At 43.2% G+C, this 14680-nt stretch overlaps 1 protein-coding gene across 6 annotated transcripts in view; it reads left to right on the plus strand.

Annotated features, from left to right (window-relative positions):
- The window catches only part of CENPU (centromere protein U), a 26253-nt gene continuing 11573 nt past the window's right edge, over positions 1 to 14680 (plus strand). Inside the window, exons 1-8 of one of the 6 annotated variants that reach the window (XM_081875898.1) lie at positions 1 to 177; positions 2482 to 2549; positions 3366 to 3417; positions 4929 to 4998; positions 5499 to 5625; positions 7169 to 7241; positions 8319 to 8450; positions 8856 to 8931. In XM_081875898.1, the coding sequence (XP_081732024.1) occupies positions 2533 to 2549; positions 3366 to 3417; positions 4929 to 4998; positions 5499 to 5625; positions 7169 to 7241; positions 8319 to 8450; positions 8856 to 8931 (547 nt within the window). In that variant the 5' untranslated portion in view covers positions 1 to 177; positions 2482 to 2532. Of the gene's footprint in view, positions 178 to 322; positions 363 to 486; positions 721 to 753; positions 1740 to 2481; positions 2550 to 2638; positions 2891 to 3365; positions 3418 to 4928; positions 4999 to 5498; positions 5626 to 7168; positions 7242 to 8318; positions 8451 to 8855; positions 8932 to 14680 lie in introns of those variants that run through there. The other 5 variants (XM_081875900.1, XM_081875901.1, XM_081875899.1 and 2 more) reach the window with 5 other exon arrangements.

The following is a 14680-nucleotide window of genomic DNA, read 5'->3' on the forward strand; positions in this document are numbered from 1 at the left end:
GAGCAAACCAACTGCCGAGAGAGAAATAGGGGCGCCCTCAAAAGCCTTGTTCCTTGTACGCTGAGGGAAGTCGTAATAGTTGCGTCTCCCCCCCATTTCCGGGTGCTCGGTGGGACAGTTCCGGCGCGGCCATTTGAGTTACAACGGCGGGAAAGAAACGGCCGAAGGGAGCTCGCGGTGAGTTCGGTTCTCTCGCGGAAGCCGTCGGGCCTGGCGACTGAGGGGGGCGCGCGCCACAGCCGAACAGTTCAGCTCAAGGGGGCACTTTTGGCGGGGGGGGGCGCTAGGGAGGGGGAGCCGTGGGCTCGAGAGGAGTTATGAGGGGGCGTGGTCAGAAGGAGCGGGGCTTATCGGACGTTAAGGTAGAGCGCGACAGAGGAAGGGCGTGGCCCCAGGCTGCGTGCCGGGGGCGGGGCATGGCAGCCGTTGTTGCGCGCGGGTTGTCAAGGTGACACACCTGCCAACGGACACGCCGCGTGAACGTTGAGGCAAAGGAAAGAGTTCGAGGGGCGGCTTGAATTCGCTGTAGCTCAGCGAGGGAGCTCTTGGGAGCGGCTCTGGCATTTTATTTTATTTTAGCCAGAAGCTAATCATAGAATCTTGAAAGGGACCTCTAGTCTAACCCCCTGCAATACAGGAATCTGAGCTAAAGCCTCCGTGACAGGTGGCCAACCAACCTTTGTTTAGAAACCTCGAAGGAAGGAGAGTCCACCATCTCTGGTGGGAGCCCACTGCTGAACAGTTCTTACTTTCAGAAAGTTTTTTCGAATTTTTAGTCGAAATCTCCTTTCTTGCAACTTGAAGCCATGGGTTCAAGTCCTACCCTCCAGATCAGAAGGAAATAAGCATTCTTCCTCCTTCATGTGACAGCCCTTAAGATATTTAAAGATGGCTATCATGTCTCCTCTCAGTCTCCTCTTTTCCAGACTAAACATACCTTCAAGTGCTTCTCATGAGGTTTAGTTTCCAGGTCTTTGATCATCTTGGTTGCCCTCCTCCTCACACCTTCCAGCTTGTCAACATCCTTCTTAATTTGTGGTGTCCAAAATTGGGCACAGTATTCCAAGGCAGAATAGACCGGTACTATTACTTCCCTTGATCTGGACACTATACTTCTGTTGATGCAGCCTAGAACAGCATTAGCTTTTTTTGTTGCTGCATCTCATTGTTAACTTACCTTAAGCTTGTGGACCCCTAGATCCTTTTCACTTGTACTGCTAGTAAGCTAGGTGTCCCCCATCCTATATTTGTGCATGTGGTTCTTCCTGTCTTAAGTGCAGAACCTTACATTTGTCCCTATTGAAATTCATTTTGTTAGCTTGTGCCCAGTTCTCCATTCTGTTAAGGTCATTTTGAATTCTAATTCTGTCTTCTGTGGCTTTAGCTACCCCTCCCAGTTTGGTGCCATCTGCAAATTTGATGAGCATTCCCTCAATTCTTTTATCCAAGTCATTTATATAGGCGTTAACAATGGGCCCAGGACAGAACCCCGCGGCACCCCACTTTTTACTTTTTTCCAGGATGACGAGGAGCCATTAATGAGTACTCTTTGGGTTCAGTCAGCCGACCAGCTACAAATCCACTTAACAATTACCTTGTTCAACCCAAATTTTACCAGATTCCTCAGAAGAATATAATGGGGAACTTTGTCAAAAGCCTTACTGAAATAAAGATACATTATGTCCACATCATTTCCCTGATCCACCAAGTTTGTAATTCCATCAAAAAAGAGAAATCAGGTTGGTCTGGCATGACTTATTTTTAAGAAATCCATGCTGGTTCTTAATAATCACAGCATCCTTTTCTAAATGCTCACAGACCAACTGCTGAATTAACTGTTCTAGGGTCTTGTCTGGTATCAATGTCAAGCTCACCGGTTAGTAGTTATCTGGACCTACCTTTCCCCCTTTTTGAAGATGGGGACATTTGCCCTCCTCCAGTCTTTAGGGACTGCACCTGTTCTCCAAGAATTCTCAAAAATAATAGACAAAGGCTCTGAAATTCCATCCGCAAGCTCTTTTAGTACCCTTGGATGCAGCTCATCAGGCCCTGAATTCATTTAAAGTAGCTAGGTGTTCCCTTACTACTTTTCCTATCATGGGCTTCAGCTCTCTCCTTACATCATTTGTAGTGCCAATCTTTGCTGCCTCAAGAGTTGAAGATAACCCGCTTTTAGTCTTAGCAGCCAAAAAAGAGAGAGAAAACACCTCTAGCTTTCTCGCCAGGTTAACTAGCTGGGGGGGTGGCAGAGGCGGATTACTTGCTTTAATCTTACATCCCTGTAAGACAGGCAAATAGCATTCCAGTATCTCTGTCGTCCACAAGGTGGAAGTAGGGAGGAATAGTGGGAAACAAAGCAGACGCAATTTTGGTAGCCACACTTGTTCGTGGATTTATTCATCTTCATAAAAAGTGGAAAGTGTATGTCTTATTGTTCCACCTGAATGTGATTATGAAGTGTGTGTGTTTTTCTCTTTTCAGAAGAAATAAATTCATCTTAAATTAACAGTACAGACAAGGCAAGAGCAAAATATGGAAAACAGTATTCGGTTAGTAACTATGAAAAAAGTATAAGTTCATTTCCACTTTTCTGAACAAAATTTACTTCAGTCTTGTCCTTGGCATTTTTTTAATAGATTAATTTGTTCTAAGCCAGTGCAAATCACAGAACATCTGTGCTGGTAAAAGAGTGTATAGATTACAAGGGAGTGTTAGTCAGCTATAAGAATATGAAGGTGTGCATATAACTGAAGAACTTGCTTCTAGAAGTTGCTAGAATTTTGACCTATTATATGGAAATTACGTTTTTTGCAAGATCATACTGGCTTTTTAATTGAAAAGAGTAATACAATAAATAACATCTGCCTGAGTCTGTATGTCTACTGTTGAGGTAGGTGCTTTTCAAAAAAATACTGTTTTACAGTAAGCAGCAATGACAGCTCTGCTGTTAAATTTCTCTCAGCAGACATAGCATCTAACCCCCTCTGTGCCTTCCAGTTCTCATCTCCCACCATATCTTTTAACTTTCACAATGGCATTCCACAAAATAATAATTTCATTAATATGCAATACACATATGGACAGAACAGTGATGGAATGTGTTTGTATAAGGAACAGCAAAATAAATATACTGACTGATTGAACTCCAGAGATGTTCTGCAAGCACCTGAAATACTCAAGCTGTATAGGACTGAGCTTGTTCTGTACTTGAATGGGAGACTACCTAGGACTGTGTCATTCTGTTTTAGGAAACTCACAGATACAAGTCCAATGACGAGTTGATAAAGGTCATGCTGAAAAAAAATCATAAATGTAAAATATAATATACCCCTTTATGGTAATTTTCTTTCCCCCTATTTTGTTAGTAAAAAGATGCCAAAGAGAAAATCAAGGAGGGACTTCAGAAAGAAACTGGGAGTAAGTGGCACATATCTTTTTCATTCAAACACAAATGAGACATTTTCCACTTCTGTTTAGTTTTATTTGATTCACAGCCTTGAGATAATCCATACTGGAGTTCTATGGGGAATTTTGAACTTAAACTTTTTTTTTAAAAGCCTTTCGCTCTTCCAACTATAGAGGTGACACATGATATCCCAAGTGCTTAAAGAGCATGATGCAATACAGAATCATCCTCCCTTAGGGGTACTATAAGTATACAGAATACGTAAAATACATGTACGTACAGAGAATGGGATAATGAAAGGCTGACATTCAGAGGCATGGCATGACACAAAATTGATACAGTCACTGCTGCTCCCCTCTCCTTACCCAGAAAATCTGCTGCTTGCCACTTCTGGATTGGAGATAACACAGTATTGATTCCTCAAATGCACACTATGGTGCTGTTGCTGTCAAATCGTAGAGAATTCCCCAGTACCAGAAAAAAAATATGCAAAATGCTTACATCCTGCTCACTCTCACACTGACACACACTACACAAATACAGGCCACAAACACACATCTCTTACACATACACACTGATACAGCTTGGCTGTGAGTCTTGGAAGACTTGTTCCCTGCCTTGCAGGCCTTTTCCCACCTGGCCTGGGAGGGGAGGGCCCTGACTGACTCCAGCTATGAAAGCTGAGGATGCTGAAAAGACTCTTGGGCTGGACTATTGTTTAGGAAGTTTTGATGGCTGGGTGTTTCTGTTATTAATTTAAAAAAGGATCTTTATTTTAGATCTTAAGATATATGTGGGAATTGTTCAATTTGGTTGTGTACTTTTTGGCGTCTTATTTATTGTTAATGGCTGATTTTGGCTATATAATTATGTGTTTTTTCACGTTGTAAGCTGCCTTGAGCATGGTTTTAACTTTGGAAAGCCAGCATGCAAGTAAAATGCTGTATGTATGTATATATGTATGTCACACACTACATATACACAGCTACACAAACCTCTCTCTTCTCTCTCTCTTTCTTACACAGACTACTCACATACTAGCATATACACATTGCATATATTTCACCCTCTCTGACAGATCATACATACATACCTTGCCTGCCCGCCTCTCCCTCTCCCCCCCATCACACCACTATTCCTCTTTCTATGTCCAACTGTTTCTCTATCAAATAAACAGCACACACAGATCCGGAAAATCCACTCCACAGATGAAATAAGTGTATGTCATTCACACACACAGACCCCCTATCTATCTCACCCTACCCCAAATACATACATACATAACTCCTGGTTTCTTGTCTTGTTTTGCTTTCTGCGGGTTTTTTATTATAGGAAATAGTATTTTGATAAAATATTTCTTTCTTGTTCTAATCCAGTATTTGAATTTGTTTGAATTTGTTTCTTACACGCAAAGAAAGAAATCTCAATTTTCAGCTATTTGTTACAGATTCTGTTCTTTGAGGGTCCTCCCCAGGGATACCATGTCAAGTTGAACTTTCATTTTAAACTGCTTTCTCCTTAGGAACCAGATGTGTCAGGTATTTTGAAAGTTCTCCAAACTGACCAAGCAGAGGAACCTGATGAATTATTTGGTTAGTGATCACATTTTGCCTTTTTAAATTGACACTAATAGTTACAGAACATAAAATAGAATCTCTGCTTCAGCGGTGTAAGTGGTGCCCCAAATCCTGTGAACAGTTTCAGGGCTGAGGCATCAAAGTAGTCCAAAATTACAGGGAATTGAAGTGAGAAATGTAAAAATATGTTCTCCTCCTCACATGTAAACAAGCCCATGAGGAGAAATGAATGTGCTGTCAAGCCCTCCTCTTCTGACACATTACTGTTATCATGTTACTAGCCCTCCATGAGATTTGAAGGTGAAGTTCTGAAATAGGAGGACTGTTAATTTAATAAAGTGGTTGTGCTGGAAGGGACAGTTGTCACCAATAGTGTGCCCTTGCTCCCCTTTATTTATATGTTTACATTTGAGGTGGACAAATGTCTGAATGCCCAAGACTGACCTGTGTTTTTATTGCTCACCACAAACAAGATGGAGCAGTTCATTAATGCTAGATTTGTCTATGTTATCTAGGTGAACCTTCACAGGAACCTTTACATAGCACCGCTGTGTCTGCTTATGAGGAAGAAAATCAGTATTCAGATGGGTCAACAAGCAGTTCATCAGATTCTGAGCCAAAAAAGAAGGATACTAGAGGAAGGTACTACAGATGTAAATTTGAAAACATGTTTATCCTTGTAACACAAGGGTACTCATTCCTCATTCACTCACACACCTTTTAGCTTGACTAAAATATGCTAGGCATACTAACATTGGCCATTCATTCAGCACACTACAGAACCCCCATCTAATTTTCAGGCACCTTTTCATGCAATTGAGAAGATAGCATCCAAACCATGTGAAATGCTTGGATGGTTTGATTGTTCCTTTTTAAACTTTTAACTAAGGATATGGAGGAGTGAACACAAGCATGCTCCCTCCTTTATATTCGAAATCTAGGGTGCAGAACTGCAGGCCAATCTGGTGTATTAGGGGTCCACTTTCGCCCATGAGGCCATTATCCCCAAACCATGCCCACCTCCCCATCAGCTGACATCACTGGTGATAAGCAGAGATTAAATCCTGCTCAAAAGCGTAATGTGAAGTAGCTTGTGTGCCACCTGCTTTCAGGAGAAACGCACAAGCTGCTTCAGACAGTGCTTTTGGAACCCAGCACGAAGCAGGATCACACGCCGACCGTACCAGCTGATGGGAAGGGGGAGCAATCCTTCTAAGCACTGGGCTTGGTGCACAAGAGAGCTTGTTCCAAGTGTTTGGCAGCTTGCTGCTGTTGCCAGCAAACTTCAGCCTTGTTTCTCTCATGCCTGTCAATGGTGGAGAGGGGAGAAACAAGCTCAGAACTTCCCAAAGCACTAAACATGGGTTTAACAATGTCCCTTTGCTTAAAGGGGAGGCAGAGCAAAGCACTGTTTGAAATGAGAGGAGAGGCGTGAGTGTTTCAGTGGGCACATTGCAAAGCCACAGATGGGGTTTTGATAGGTGAGCAGCCCCATCCACCCTGTGAGGCCTATGATGCAAAGGATCTGGCCTGTGAAGCCAAAACGTTTCTCCACATGTGTTCTAAACCAACTTGTATGTTTCAAAAATATGACTGTAGGAGTATTCCTAACTTTAAGGTCTAAACAGGATTATTATTTGCTATCAATACATTATGTAGCAAAAGTGTATAAATATACTGCATTATTTTTCTTTGGCTCTTTGTACTCTACTGTGTCATCAAGACTGAACCTTTAGTTCTTGCAGTACCTTTCTGAGTGGCACATCTGTGTGACCCCTAGGAACTCATTGTAAGAGATATTAGAGATTTGTAAGTTGTCTCAGTGAATTAAGCTTCAGTTCCTATCAGCACATACTGTTGTGCAGTATCGGCTCCTTCAGCTCTTAACCACTATGCAACACGACACTATGCAACACAAGCCATATAGCTTTTTGAGTAACTCAGATATACACAACAGTCACATCCTTACTTTTTTCCTTGCATGCACACATCTACATCCCATTCAATTCACATACCCATTTGATCCCCACTATATTCTTGCTGGCTCTTTGATTCTTATTGTCAGCATTGGACAAATCCTGTGTGCCAACAGCGAAACTTCTTAGCAAGAAAAGAAGTGACCTTTTGATTTTTAAAGCTACATGCCAGAATATACTGTATTGCATTATTTTATATCTTTTTCTAGCAAGTGTCAGCATATCTTGAAATCAAGATCAGAGAGAGAAGTTTCTGAAGAGGAACCTGTGCAAGAGAATATGGTAAAGAAATGAAGTTAAGATCGTGTGTCCTACTTTTACTTCAGGAAAACAGACAACAATATATTGAAAATTCCAATATATTGGAAATGAATAATTGGATCTCTATGTTTTAAATGTATATTATTATAACTGGGTAATTAATTCTCCAGACTTCAAGCAAGTATGATTTATTTACTACTAGCTGAAATCGCATGCTAGTTAAGATAATGAAGAATGAATATCGGTAATATTATCTTCACATGGCATGGCTCTTAAAGTCATGACTTTGCCTTAGAAATCATATACATATATATAAAAAAATTCCCTTGTATATTATAATTTCCCTTCTAGGAGCTGAAGCTCTTAAATGCATTTACCCCAATCTAGCAAATGCAGCTTTTGAGTGATCAGAAAAGAAGATTAGCACAAGTATGATAGTTGAGGAATGGCAGACATACCAGGAATGGTATGTTTGGTGCACAAAGCATTGTATCTTTGCAGGCACATTATGTGTATAGGCTTTTGCAGACTCTTGTTTTCTGTGTTGAGGTAATTGTCGGCATGTCTTCAGACTACACAGAAATTATGAACGTTAGAAACTTATTTTAATGGAAGTTGACACTTAGGCTTTTAAATAGTGGTGCTCAGTCTAATCTTTCTACAGTACAGCTCAGCTGCTTCCCATGTGCAGTGTCACTATAAACAGCTGCTTATATTGGTCCAGTTGTGATCACAGTTGTCATATATGGTAACAACTTGAAGCTGTTTTAATTGCTAGTGCCTCATGGCTACCTGTTTTACAAAATTTTCATGGTATCTTTATTGGATGTAAGCTACTTTCATTTAGTTTTTAATTATGTTTGCTGTGGGAAAGCAAGGTAAATTGGGGTTCCCTGCAGCAAGTATTCATATCTTTCTCACAGACTGCAGAAAACATTGCAGATGCATGTTACATAAAGATGTATAACTGATGTTTCCATAATATGTAAAGCTGTTTTTATACTGGGGGGAAAGTTTGCATCCGTTCCTATAAAATGAAAGGCACTGCATTTGTATTCTCTTTAATCTGAGAATAATCACCTGACTGTTTTCATTTAGAGAGCCACAGAGTCTACATCCAGCACAGAGGACTATAGATTAACATCTCCACTGCCAGTAAGATGCAGCTCTTCAGAATGCAGAATATCAGATAACATTCCAGATCTTGTGGAGGACTTGAATACTGATAAGGTTAACTATAAACTTTGCTATGCACCATAGCTGTGAGAACCTTTGTCCTAAGAATGATGCCTTTTGGCACATATCTGGGTCTGTTCTTTTTAAAAATGTGTTCAGTAAGCATTAGTGAAAAAATACAGTGCTTCCTATATTTTAGTTTCCAGTATTTTTTTCACAGTGGTGCTTTCACTGGTGCAGTTTATGTGTGTGCAAATTAGTTAGGGGCTGTTGCAAATGGGCAAATGTCCTCTTGACACCATTTCCTTGTAGTTCCTTAACATGCCTTGGTCAGAACTAGCCAGAACCACTTGTTGAAAGAGTGTGAATTCAGACAAACTTCATAGCTGCTGCTCTTGCCTAATGTGATCTAAAATTTCAAAATAAAAGCATTTAAATGTATGCATTTTTATTTGATAGATGCCTATTATGAGTGCTGAATGCCACAAGAAGCAGAAAGAGGTTTGTTCACCAGACATGGAGACAGCTTACTCAGGTGAGAAAGAGGTTGTGTGGTGTTGTTTTGCTTACAGTGGAGGGAATCCATGGATAGCTTGTCACTCACTCCACTGTACAGGAATTTTAAAATTGGGGCACTTACCCTGATAGTGGTAGCTCAAGGTGGTATTCATGGTTCCCCACCAACTCATAATTTCATCCCCACAACAACCTTGTGAGGTAGGTTTGGCTGAGAGTCACCCAGATCCTAGTCTGACGCTGTAGTGAAGTTAGGAAATTTCAATAGACAAACTTTGGTCAAGCTGAAGAAAAGCACTGGGAAGACCAAAGGCCAAAGGATGTATGGGAAATGTGTCCTTGTTACTTTAAGCTGTAGACTAGCTGTCTCTGGGAGTGTGAATGCTTATCTCAGGCATCTGCAGAAAGGAAAAACCTCTAGTTGATTAGTGGTGATTTAACACCTGGTTACTAAGTGTCCCTGTGTAAATAAGGGTTATCAAGCCTCATTACAGGAGAAGGAGGATCTGGTGTGTCTCTGAGAAATTTGGGGAGGAAACTTTTGATCCCAAGGTCTAGAGCAGTGTTTCCCAACCTTGGGCCTCCAGCTGTTTTTGGACTACAACTCCCATCATCCCTAGCTAGCAAGACCAGTGGTCAGGGATGATGGGAACTGTAGTTCAAAAACAGCTGGAGGCCCAAGGTTGGGAAACACTGGTCTAGAGAACCAACAAGCCTCAGCTGTCACAAGCTGAGTTATTATCCAACCATTGGTAAATTTAAAATAAAACAAGAATTCTGATTGGTCTTGAGGTCCGATTCCACATGGGGTTTTACAGAATAAAAATCTTAGGAAAGGAGTTTGTGGGTGCAGCTATCCGCCCTTCTGTCAGGTGCCATCATGCTGACAGTTGACTTGCTACATTCCTATGCGTGTCCTTTGTGATGAAGATTCCTATTGTCTTCTTGAGATGCGGATTCAACCGAGGACTTTTCGAACTGCTCTAACCTTTCTTATGTTCTCGTTTTTTTGTAACTACGTTTAGCTAGCGATGCTTTACAATGTTGTTTTTTCTGTCTGAAACGCTATAAGAGATGTGCCTACTTTTAAGTATGTTTAATTTTGTTTTTTAAATAAATTTTAAAAAGAGTATTTCCTATTGGTTCTGCGTGCCTTTCTGGGGAAGTCTGAATCCAGGCCTAACCATTTAGCCTCCTACTGAACTTGTGAATTACTGCCTGTAATTTGCGGAACCTCTGTCTGCATTTTGTGGAAAGCAATTGCAGGGTGGGGCAGCCGGTAAATTGGAAGAGTAACCTCCCTTGGGTAATCTTCTGGCTATCCCAAGATACAAGGGAGTATTTACCCTTTCGGTGTGTTTTGTCCTGTAAAAAGTATATGTTGCGGCACCGCCTTTCCTCTTTAGTTTGGTCCCGCTGGATGGTAGGATGGGTGGGGAAGGGGTGAGTGGCTGTAACATTACTACATGGTGGCAGCGTGGTGGGATCGAACTTCCCTACAGAAAGGCACTTTGATTTTAATTTGAGCACTTATCTCTTATAAGTTGCAGACGTTTTATTTTTTTCTGATGGATAGTTAGGAATCATGGAAGGCGGAGTCTCCCATGAGAATACAATGCGCACGGTGGATGAATGGGGGCCGGGTGGAGAGAGTAGCTCCCTTCCCACTGCAGCAGAACCCCCCCCCCCACACAACCAATTTCTAAAGCAGACTCCTCCCCCTTGTTCTCAGAGCATTCCAAGGGAGAAGAGAACGCCAACCAATTAAGAACTCAGAGGGGCGGGAGAGAGTTGTGCAACTCTCAGAGTGCAGTTGGCACATCGTTTAACCAATAACTATCACCTCATGAGGAAGTGAAAGCTGTGATTGCCTCTACACATCCTAGAGGAAGCTATCTCGTTTATGCAGAGCCGAGGGAAATGGAGTTTTCAGCCGGTGAAGCTGTCGAACGGGTGCCAGATCCTGTCCAGGGAGGATTTCAGTGCCAGGAAAAATTTCCCAGAGTGGGCCAGTCCATCATTACTGACCCAAGAACCAGCCGGATGGCGTATGAGTATCGAGACTTGCCACGACAAATGCAGGAAGCATCTGTGGAGGACGACGACCTGGAGCGTCCGTCCCGTGAAAGTCGCAGACCAGTGAGACGTCATTTGCCTAGTCCAGTCCGGGTCTACTCGCCAGTAAGAGCTTGGGAAACCTGTGGGGCGATGCGACGGTACGAGGAGGAGGAGGTCGAACCTCACCCCCAACCCTTGCGTGGATACGCAGAGGAGGGACTTCAGCGTCCGGATGGACAGGTGCCCCATTATCGTTATGCCTCAAGGTATGACTGTAGCCCAGAACCGTGGGGAGCAATTCCAAGACAGGCTCCTCAAGGGTTTCCTTTGAGCAACTTTGACTTGCGTTTGTTTCCTACATACCAGCCCCCCACAGACGTTTTTAGTTATTTAACTCTCTTAATTTGTGGGGAGCTAGTTGAGCTGATGGCCCATCTCCCTTTGTCCCAAGCAAATGACTATGAGTGTTTTAAAAGGCTGGTGATGCAGAGGCCTGGGTTTCATGCTGAAAATTATAGACGAGCCTTCCGGAAAGTGGATAAATGCAACCCCCCAGACAGTATTTCTGTGTATTCTTCGAAAATGGCTCAAAATTTTGAATTATGGCTTTTGGCTGAAGGCGTTGATACTTTTGAAGGACTAAGGCAATTGCTGTTAAAAGAACAATTTATGCAACAATTGCCCCCTGAGATTGCAAGCCTAGTTGCCAATCAGCATCCAGCTACTTTGGAGCAAGCGACCCAGCTCACAGAATCGTTTAAATTGAAGCGGTCCCATCTGGCGAACAGGGGACAGCCGGGAGGGAACAGACCAGCGGCGTCGGCTCCAGCCAGAAGATCTGCTCCCCCAGCTAAGGAACAAAGTAAAGCCACCCCCATGCCTGCAAAAGACTCTTCCATAGCGGGGGGTGACCGCTCAAAACTTGCTCCTAGTTCGGGACTGTGCTTTTATTGTAAAAAGCCTGGCCATGTGAAGGCAGCTTGCCCTCAATTGAATGGTAAAAAGCCCCCAGCCTTGACATCGACCCCTGCAGTGCGTATGATTCAGTGACAGGCGGAGGACTGGGAGGCTAAGCAGCAAAGTTCAGGAGCTGGAGAAAACCCAGCCCCAGATGGAAGGGGTGGGGCAGCGCCTGATGCTATAATTCCCAAGACTGCTGGAACCACTTCTAATGCTGTTACAGTGGGGGCACTGAGTACAGGGGCAGGACCGAGGGTGCCATATGTCAACTGGGCTAATTTAAAATTTGCAGCACCCATTGAGATCAATGGAATTCCTGTGAACGCTTTTCGAGACGCGGGTTCTGATATCACCAGCGTGTCTAGAGATCTGGTTTTGCCCATACAGATGCAGCCTGACCCCTTGAAGATCAGCCCATATGGCGTAGATGAGATTTTCCAACCTACCGCCATTGTTCTGGTGTCCTATAAAGGCTACACTGGAAATCAACTTGTTATCGTTCATGATCCTGAAGTGTGTAAAAGCCCTGTTCTGGTGGGAAATGATTTGGGATTTAAGGTTCACCCACAGCAAATATTGGTGAACTCTTTGTCAATTAAAGTCTCACCCACCCAGGCCCAGGTGATGGAAAACTGGGGAACGACACCTCAAGGTTTGAGGGCTGAGGGAAGCCTTGTCCCGGATGGGATGGGTGGAGGTTTGGCGCCCGGTGCTACAATTCCCGCAACCACGGGGACTGCTAAGACTGCTGTTCCTGAGAACCCAGTTGGGGAAGAGGGATGGCTTAATAAGTACCGCCACTCCTTGCGTTCATTGGTCCAACTCAGCGTCTAACGCATCCCCCAGTCTTCACATTCGTCGAATTGCTGTGCCTTCCTTTCAAGGCAAAAACTCGGATACTGTGACTGTACCAAATGATTTAGTTTTTGTCCCAGCTGATTTAGTCCAATTTTCGGAAAAGTAATTCTAGTGGTGGAAAATTAATCCCCCAACCTGCAGCCATTGATCCAGTTCCCTCCAAGTATTTTAAGGGGGATCGTTTTGTTCCAGTCCCTGAACCCCAAGTTTGTGCAAACCCTACTTTGGGGGAAAGTGTTTTGAAATCTACAGTTCCTTTCCTGCAGCTTGCAGTAAGCCCTCTTGCAACGCAGACTGAGAAAGATGCAAGTGTGTCCTGTCAGCTGATAGCTGAGAGTCAGGAAGAGGAAGGGGGCCACCTCATCCTAGCCAAACCCTTGTGGAGAGTTGTGAGACTCTTGCCATGACGGGGGATTCTCTGTTGTTTGAAGTAAAGCAGAGATTTGGTCAGTTTTTCCTAGGTTGCCTAGAAGCTGCGGAAAGCTCTCCTTGCGAGACTGAGTCTGTCTTTTTAGTGTCTAAAAAAGAATTTTTCTATCCACAGTTCAAGGACTTTAAAGACCTAGTCGATATGTTTAATGTTTTTCAAAATATGTTTTGTAATGTAAGTGGTTTTGTTAAAAAGAGAATGAAATTGGTGGGTCCTTTACAACATTTTAGTCCTGGGAAACAGCATGGTTGTGTTATAAGTAAAACCGTTTTCAGGTCTGGTGGGATCATCAGCCTGCCCGACCCCTTTGTTCAAAATCTGCTGAAAACTTTGGTTGAGGTTTACCAAAGGAGCTCAGAGTTTGTGTCAAACCAGTCAGGTTTTGCCAAGCTCCTAGATAATCCTTTGTCCATGCTCAGAGGGAGATTGGAGGAGATTGAGTTAATTTTTCTCAATTCGTGGCCAGAACGCCTTAAGCATGTGCAGAGAGTTTTGGCACAATTGCGAGATGCAAACCTGACGGTTGAAGTGTCTAAATGTAAGTTTGCTCAAGGAGAAGCGATTTACTTGGGATTTAGAGTGGGGTCGGCAAACATCAAATCCCTGGAAGCCAAAATCCAGTGTGTGCAGGAATGGCCCCAACCACAAACCAAGAAGGGTGTACATTCTTTTCTAGGATTGGTCCATTATTATTGGAGGTTTGTTAATCATTTTGCTACTCTAGCTACTCCCTTGACCAACCTGTGTAAGAAAGCTCTGCCAATCAAAGTGGATTGGACTGATGATTGTCAGCGAGCCTTTGAGTTGTTAAAACAGGCGCTTGTGAGTTTGCAGGTGCTGCTAGCCCCTGATCAGTGGCGTCCCTTTGTGGTGCAAACCGATGCCAGTCAAACAGGATTGGGAGGGGGTTTGCTCCAACAAGACAATGAGGGGAGTTGGCGACCGGTGGTGTATCTGAGCAAGAATTGCTACCCCGGGAGCAAAATTATTTTACTGTCTAAAAGGAGTGTCTTACTCTGGTCTGGGCTCTAACTAAACTCCGTCCCTATCTGCGGGGTAACACCTTTGAAGTCCAGACCGATCACTCCCCCCGCCTTTTCCTGGCTGGAAAGAGTAAAAAACTCTAACCAAAAACTGCTCAGAACAAAATAAAAAAATTCCTTCCAGTAGCACCTTAAAGACCAACTGAGTTAGTTCTAGGTATGAGCTTTCGTGTGCATGCACACTTCTTCAGATACACTGAAACAGAAGTCACCGGACCTTTCTATATAGTGAGAAGGTGGGGAGGGGTATTACTCAGAAGGGTGGTGGGAATGGGTGATTGGCAGATAGCTGCGATGAGCCTGTTGACGACTCTTAACGACTGCAATAGGTCTAACAGGAAAAAGCAAGGGGTGAGAAGGTGAAAAATGGCTTTGTCATGTATAATGAGATAAGAATCCAATGTCTTTGTTCAAACCAG

The sequence above is a fragment of the Podarcis erhardii genome (assembly GCF_964252035.2).
Source record: "Podarcis erhardii genome assembly, chromosome: 9".
Taxonomy (NCBI): domain Eukaryota; kingdom Metazoa; phylum Chordata; class Lepidosauria; order Squamata; family Lacertidae; genus Podarcis; species Podarcis erhardii.